This window comes from Eriocheir sinensis, chromosome 53 (genome assembly GCF_024679095.1).
Source record: "Eriocheir sinensis breed Jianghai 21 chromosome 53, ASM2467909v1, whole genome shotgun sequence".
Classification (NCBI taxonomy): domain Eukaryota; kingdom Metazoa; phylum Arthropoda; class Malacostraca; order Decapoda; family Varunidae; genus Eriocheir; species Eriocheir sinensis.
In genome coordinates this window covers 12005969-12013995 of record NC_066561.1, presented here as the reverse complement: position 1 = coordinate 12013995, position 8027 = coordinate 12005969, and the positions used below count along the sequence as shown (strand labels likewise).

Below are 8027 nucleotides of genomic sequence, written 5' to 3'. Positions count from 1 at the left end.
TTTTGGCCTAAAAACAGAAGGAAATGAGCCAAGTACGACAATCTCCTTAGCTTAGACAATTTAGTTAGGCGCAAACTATTTACCCCAACACACGTGTAAACACTTCCTCAATATAATTTAAACCCGTAAAAACAGTAATCATATTTTCGTCAAGCATTTCCCGCCATTAAAACACACATAGAACACAAAATAAGGAACAAAATAACACAGCACGATACAGGTAACAGGTCAAAGAAGAAGAAGAGGAAGACAAGATGGCCGCCGACCTCTCCTTTCCAGGCAAACACATTATTTTACCGTTTTCTCCACTTGTAAAGCCTGACGGAGGTGTCTGAGGCAGTATATCATGTGGTAATCGTTCTCCACGCCTCTAGAAACCCACAGTAACCGCCGGAGACCAAGAGAACACGGAGAAAACAGGGAGTGGAGATTGTGGGCGGATTTTTCGTGTTTATAAGTGTGTGTCACGGCACGTCACTTATGGCTGTGCTTTATGGCGTGTGTGCGGGGCTGTGTGCGTGTGTGAAGGCCTGTGTGCGTGTGTGAAGGCTTGTGTGCGTGTTTTGGAGGGCGTGTGTGCGTGTGTGTAAAACTCTAGAATGACACCCGCACTGCCTTACACAATGCCCCTGTCCCTCACACACACACACACACACACACACACACACACACACACACACACACACACAGTCTTGTTTCCATGTGTACAGTATGATATATAGTGTCCCTGTCTTTCCTTACAACATGGTGGACACCACACAGTTATTGCCTACACTACTATACATTTCAACATCACTTATTTTGTTCGGCAGGCTCAAACTCCATCCTGGAGCTCCAAAAGAGGCCCTCTGGACTGGGGCCCAAGCAGCGGTGGACTCTCAACAACTCCGTCAAGTAACCCAGTTAGTAAAGTCTTGGTTCAGTTTGCTTGTGTCAGGATGCCTCCTGTTACCTTCACCAAAATGGCATAGATTTGAATTTACAGATAAAAAATACAAATTAATTTAATGTTTCATACTTGCATAGTGTTAGTGTGATTGTTAGTAAGTTTATGTGAGCAAGGCGGGGCTTCGTGGTGCAGTGGTTAGCACATTCCAAGAGAGCCCGGGTTCGATTCCCGGCGGAGTGGAAAAATTTGGGTGGCATTTCCGATACCCTACGCTCCTGTCCACCCAGCAATGTACCAGGTATTAATCGGGGGTTGTGTCCTGTCTCCTGGGGTCTGTTCCCTTCTATAATTCCTTCCCTTTCTGTCTCTCTCCGGCATATGACCACAGATGTTGCGCTGCCCACTAAACAAAACTTTCCAACTTTTTATGTGAGCAATGCAACAAGCTCTTCCATATTTGTGTGTGTCAAGGTTTATTGCCTCAGCTGATGAGTGAGGAGTTGGCGTGAGGGCGACAGAAGGACTTGTAATAAGTGTGTCTTCTCATGACCAGTGACATGTTTACACAAACGCAATAACAGAGAACAGTGACCTGCAAGGCGTGGCATGGGTCCTGCCTGCTTGGGGTACTGTCCCGTCATACCCCTTTCGTGTACGGTTAACCCGGTAGCAGTGACGGGCCAAATTTGTGGCTTTACCGTGTAGCAGCGACGGGCCAAATTTATGCCATGATATAAACCCCCCAAAATAGATGATGCATAAACTGATCACAAATGCATTGATATATATTATGAAATGGTTTGTGAGAGTGATGATTTTTTCTCATTTTTCTTACTTAGAGGGACCATTAAGAAACATGATCCCCGCTGCTACTGGGTTAAAACTTCAGCCTCCTTGGCCGTTCCATTAGGGCGCCACAACGCTCCGTGAAGCATCGCTGGGGTCCAGGGGGTTAAGGAAGGAGCCTCGCTGCTTTCAGGGGTGTGTGCATACACACAGTTTCCCCTGGGGTGGTCACAGTGTGGTGGAGAGCCATGTTTTTTCACCGCTTTGGACTGGTGTAATATGGCTGTATAGATTTCGCTTCATAATGCAGATTTTTTGGTGTTTTGTGATTGTCTTTTGGGTGTTTTGTGGGCCTGAGGAATGTGTCGCCCCCTGACACACAGCCCAGCGGGGGTGTGCTTCACTTACATAAACATTTTTGTGTCATATAAATTTTATTTCTATTTTCTGGAAGTGTTTCTTTACTGCACTACATTCAGGGACCAAAAAACTATTACCTTGTCTAGAGGCAACACTGTCCCCAGAACATGACCCGTGGGACACTGGTGGACAAAAATGTTTCTTTCTGGGAGATTTTGGTGCTTTTAAATAATGGCCCACCTGTTTGTTGACCCCTTCTCCACCCTTAGAAGGTTTGCCGTAAAAATGCTGGGTGCCGCCCTCTGACCTAACCTGACAAAACACACGTCTTTACTCCAAAAAATCATTTATTCTTCCTTACAAATGAGACATTATTATTATTATCTGAGTGAGCGAGGTCATTCCTTGTTATTTTATGCCAGAAGCTGTTGCCTTTCATGTATTTGGCTTGGGTGTTTTGGTGCCAATCTGTGCCATTACAGTCTGAAGGAGCTTAGTGGTTGTTGACATAGTTTTTTTATGATGCAGAGAGAGGAGGAAGAGAATGGACAATTTACAACAATATGCACAGACAACAAGAAGAAGAAGAAGAAGAGTAAGAAGATGAGGAGGAGGAAGAGAATGGAAGAGAAGGAGCAGCACACACTATTGGTGAGTGTTGAGTTTATTTTGTCCTTGTTTCCTCCTCCTGCTTGTTGTTGTTGTTGTTGTTGTTGTTGTTGTCTTTTTTCTTCTGTGTTGTGTTCCTCCTGGTGACAGTTCCTCCTGTGTGTCCAGCAGCTGTCCCCTGCTGATGGCTTACACTTTCTTCCACCGAGGACTACCCCAGCTTACCTAAGGACATGGAAACAAAAAAATACATACCAAATACCTCATTACACACACACACACACACACACACACACACACACACACACACACACACACACACACACTATGAATATGAGTATATGTTTGAGTCTGTGAGTGTGTGTGTGTGTATTTACCTAGTTGTAATTTTACAGGCCTGGGCTTACGTTGGTGTGGTCCCGTCTCCGTATCTATAATTATTCAACTTTCCCCTGCACACTCTTCGCCGATACTATTTCTTCACTTAGTCTGTTCCAAAGCTCTATATTTCTTTGTGGGAAGCTATATTTCTTTATGTCTCTTGAGCATCTTCCCTTCCTCAACTTTTTACTATGTGCTCTAGTATTCCTGCTGGAAGGTTCCTCTCTTAGTAGCAATTTCTCGTTATCCACTTCTTCCATTTTACTCAATAGCCTATATATTTGTATTAGGTCTCCTCTTTGTTCTAGTGCTGGTAAGTCCATTTCCTTTAGTCTCTTTTCATATGTCAGTTCCTCCAGTTCTGGAACCTTTTTTTTTTTTTTTTTTTTTTTTTTGTGTGTGTGTGTGTGTGTGTGTGTGTTTATGATATTAATTTGTTCCTGAATTTATTTCCCAAAGCAAAAGATCATAAACCCAAACAGATTCCCCCATTTCAATTAATGTTGTTTTCATTAATGTGTCCCATATCCCAAAACTATCCCCCAAATGAGCACCCTAATCCTTCACAATGGTGCCAGGGCCATGCTCAAGCTGTTTCTTTACAAGATATTTGCCAAAAGCGCTTCCTGGCTCAAGGTCCCTCATAGTAAGCTTGCTGTATCAGTAGACTCTTAATGCAAACTCTTTTCAAAGGCAAAAAAAGGAGATTATTGGGTTTGTAATGAGTCTTTTTTTCACATTGACTGTACAGAGGCAGCCCGGGCAGAGGGGTCACAAAACTCCCCCTGGAAATGGCCAAGCTCCCCAAGGCTCAGTCATGGGAAGGTAACAAGATATCATAAGCATTCACCACACCATACTGTGAACCTGTTACATATATGTAGTGGTGGGTCATAGTGTTGGTTCCTATATGACCCGTGCCTAGTCCGTCTGTGTTTAACAGCCACTTGTACTTATGGTTCAGTGTTTATAGCTGTGCCATTTTTATCACATGATTTTTATATGAAGAAGCATTCCACAGTAAGTAGCAGGGGCTGGCCCGGCACTTTCTCACTCAAGGGAGACACTAAGGAGCTGCCCATTCTCATTTTTTGGTTTATTTATGCCTGACCAACAAGACACCACAGGCTTAACCCCTTTACTACGGCCGGGCCAAAACGGCGCCATATCCGGGCTGGCCACGCGCACCAAATTTCAAACGTCGCTTCTGTTTATAACAAGTTTTCAACCATAAACTCAACATAATCATCATGTATTATATATAAAAGCATGCAGAATTAAATGGTGCACATAAAGAAACATAGATTATTTGATAATTTTGAGATGTAAGCATAATTTGCCAAGGCTTTCCTAGGTGTTGTGGGCATTTCCAGGGGTAGTTTTGTGACCCTTCCTCTGTACCGTGAACCTAAGGAAACACACATTTGACAAGGCTTTCCTAGGAGTTGTGGGCATTTCCAGGGGTAGTTTTGTGACCCTTCCTCTGTACCGTGAACCTAAGGAAACACACATTTGACAAGGCTTTCCTAGGAGTTGTGGGCATTTCCAGGGGTAGTTTTGTGACCCTTCCTCTGTACTGTGAACCTAAGGAAACACACATTTGACAAGGCTTTCCTAGGAGTTGTGGGCATTTCCAGGGGTAGTTTTGTGACCCTTCCTCTGTACCGTGAACCTAAGGAAACACACATTTGACAAGGCTTTCCTAGGAGTTGTGGGCATTTCAAGGGGTAGTGTTGTGACCCTGCCTCTGTGCAGTGACGCGAAGTAAACACACATTTGACAAGGCTTTCCTAGGAGTTGTGGGCATTTCCAGGGGTAGTTTTGTGACCCTTCCTCTGTACCGTAAACCTAAGGAAACACACATTTGACAAGGCTTTCCTAGGAGTTGTGGGCATTTCCAGGGGTAGTTTTGTGACCCTTCCTCTGTACCGTGAACCTAAGGAAACACACATTTGACAAGGCTCTCCTAGGAGTTGTGGGCATTTCCAGGGGTAGTTTTGTGACCCTGGTGGTAGTGTGACCCTTCCTCTGTACCGTGAACCTAAGGAAACACATATTTGGCAAGGCTTTCCTAGGAGTTGTGGGCATTTCCAGGGGTAGTTTTGTGGCCCTGGTGGTAGTGTGACCCTTCCTCTGTACTTTGAACCTAAGGAAACACACATTTGGCAAGGCTTTTCTAGGAGTTGTGGGCCTCCAGCAGGCGTCCCGAGTCAGCATTTCACTCATCTCGCCGCTGTCTCGACACTTTTCCCTTGAACATCTGGCGACACTACCGCCTCACACCACTCCTTCGCTCGACCATCCCGACATAATTCATAAATTCATATAATCCGATAATGCCTACATACATATCTACCACATTAATCTATCTTTCGCCGCGGAGCCGGAACAGCGGCTACACCATCCCTTCCCTTCCCTTCCTTTCCCTTCCTTTCCCTTCCCATCCATTCCCATCCCTTCCCTTCCCTTCCCATCCCTTCCTTTCCCTTCTGATCCCTTCCTTTCCCTAACCTTTCCTTCCCTTCCTTAGCCCTCTCTTCCCATCCCTTCCCTTCCCTTCCCTTCCATCCCATCCCTTCCCTTCCTATCCCTTCCCATCCCTTCTCTTCCCTTCCCTTCCCAGCCCATCCCTTCCCATCCCTTCCTTTCCCTTCCCATCCCTTCCTTTCCTTCCCCATCCCATCCCTTCCCATCCCTTCCCTTCCCTTCCCAGCCCATCCCTTCCTTTCCCATCCCATCCCTTCCGGTCCCTTCTCTCCCCTTTCCATCCCTTCCCTTCACATCCCTTTTCTTTCCTTCCCTTCCCCTCCCCTCCCTTCCCATCCCCTCCCTTCCCTTCTCATCCCTTCCCTTCACTTTCCTTCCCTTCCTTAACCCTCTCTTCCACTCCTTTCCCATCCCTTCGTTTCCCATCCCTTCCCTTCCCTTCCCCTCCATTCCCATTCCCTCCCTTCCCTTCCCTCTACTTTCCTTCCCTTCCTTAACCCTCTCTTCCCCACCCATCCTATCCCTTCCCTTCATCTCTCTCTCTCTCTCTCTCTCTCTCTCTCTCTCTCTCTCTCTCTCTCTCTCTCTCTCTCTCTCTCTCTCTCTCTCTCTCTCTCTCTCTCTCTCTCTCATTGATTTCCTTACATTTAGAAGGGTGCGTTTAGAGCAAGCGAGTCTCGTTGCGTTAAGATATTTGATGCGATGATTCACTCTGTTTACAGCGTCAACTCAAGAGTCAAGTCATTGACCCATTTGATTTCATGGAGAATGTTTTTGTTTATTTTTTTATTAATTTATCTTATGTATTTTTGTTTTCCATTGGTCTTTTTTTTTTCTTTTCTTTTCTATTGGGGCGACACATGAGCTTGGTTTCGGGAGACAGGTCAGGTCATTTTGCAGACTTGTGATACTGGGCCAGACTGCACGCTGAAGTAGCACCCAATTTATAATGATATATATATATCAAAGTATGGTAATGCTTACACATTTAACACCAAACTTGATTTCCAGACACTAGGAACTGAAGAAGATGAGGAGGGACAGAGTGGTGAGTGTTAACTAATTTTTCTCTTATTCCTACAATAATTTCCTTTCTATTGGTGTATTGGTGGATTTTCTAAGAAGATTTTTAAGGATTTTTAAATATCCCAATGTGCAGGAAATTTAAAAATCCTAAAAGATCTTCCATGACAATCCATATAAAACTGAAACCAAACTATTGGAAACTGTACTATTTGAGGGACGATTGTAGTGATTTTTTTTTTCCCCAACCCTCACACCTCATATAAATCCCAGAGCTGGCAGTTTTCTTTCGTAATAGCCTACATAGACAAGCTCAGGAGAGAGGGACTTGTGCCAAACAGATCATACTCTATGTCTTTTCAAATGCCTGTGTTGTCTCATTTATGTAAAGCCTGTGTCAATGAAAGAATGGTGCTTTAATAATGTATGGCATGAGTATCACAGTATTAGCCTACCAGCATCAACACCCACGTGATCTAATATGGAGCAGTGGCTAGAAGGCCTCACACAGCTGTTCATCCTTCCTGTGTAGATGGTTGATGAACAGTTGTACCTGGGGAAGGTATGGCATGAGTATCACAGTATTATTCTACCAGCATCAACACCCATGTGATCTAATATGGAGCAGTGGTTAGAAGGCCTCACACAGCTGTTCATCCTTCCTGTGTAGATGGTTGATGAACACTTGTACCTGGGGAAGGTAAACTGAGGCAATTCTGGCCTTCTCATCGGCCCATATCCCTGTGTTCAAACCTAACACAGGCCCAGAGATGATGAGCGGATTTACGTGCACTGAATTATTGAAATACCTTTTAGTTGCCCTTACAAAGCTTTGTGATGAGGTGAACTACAGGCATTTAAAAGGCCGCCTCAGTTTGCTGGAATGACCAATACTTAAGCTGCTGCTGCATGTCATATTATCAGTACAAATTGGCATGTTTGGGGTTTATATAAGGTGTGAGGGTTTTTTGAATGTTTTTTGACTTTGAAAATGCATACTAAAATAAACTACAATTCCGTCTTATAGAGAAAAGCCTCTGCAACATAACAGAAACTTAAGGCTACAGTTCTTACCTACAACACCAAGCTTACTGAGACCTGAGGAATGCATATAAATAGCCACGAAACTTTTGTTACTGTTTCCCAAGATTCTGACTAACTTCTTGCACTAGTGAAAGAAATTTAAGGCTAAAGTACATTACATTGATCCATTATTTCTCTCACACTGTTTTCTCCCCTCTGTGCCTTCCCGTAAATCTCACTATCAAATTTATATCCATGTTTTCTTGTTATCTTGTCATAAAGCTTATCTATCTAAGGTGTTCCACATCAGAAGGGACAATTTTTCTCCCCAAGTTCAGAGAAAGGGAAGGAAATGAGCAAGGAAAGGAGGGAGGGAGGGAGGAAAGTGAGCAAGGAAGGAAGGGAGGAAAGGGCTGGATAGAACATAAGAACGTAAGGAGTCTGCAAGAGACCGGTTGGCCTACACAAG

At 44.3% G+C, this 8027-nt stretch overlaps 1 protein-coding gene across 1 annotated transcript in view; it reads left to right on the top strand.

The window, feature by feature from the left end:
* The first annotated feature begins 231 nt into the window (after window positions 1-231).
* The window catches only part of LOC126983380 (uncharacterized), an 81067-nt gene continuing 73271 nt past the window's right edge, over window positions 232-8027 (top strand). The window contains exons 1-4 of the mRNA XM_050836132.1: window positions 232-351; window positions 813-902; window positions 2564-2686; window positions 6524-6560. Coding sequence (XP_050692089.1) covers window positions 6543-6560 — 18 coding nt within the window. The 5' untranslated portion in view covers window positions 232-351; window positions 813-902; window positions 2564-2686; window positions 6524-6542. The remainder of the gene's footprint in view (window positions 352-812; window positions 903-2563; window positions 2687-6523; window positions 6561-8027) is intronic.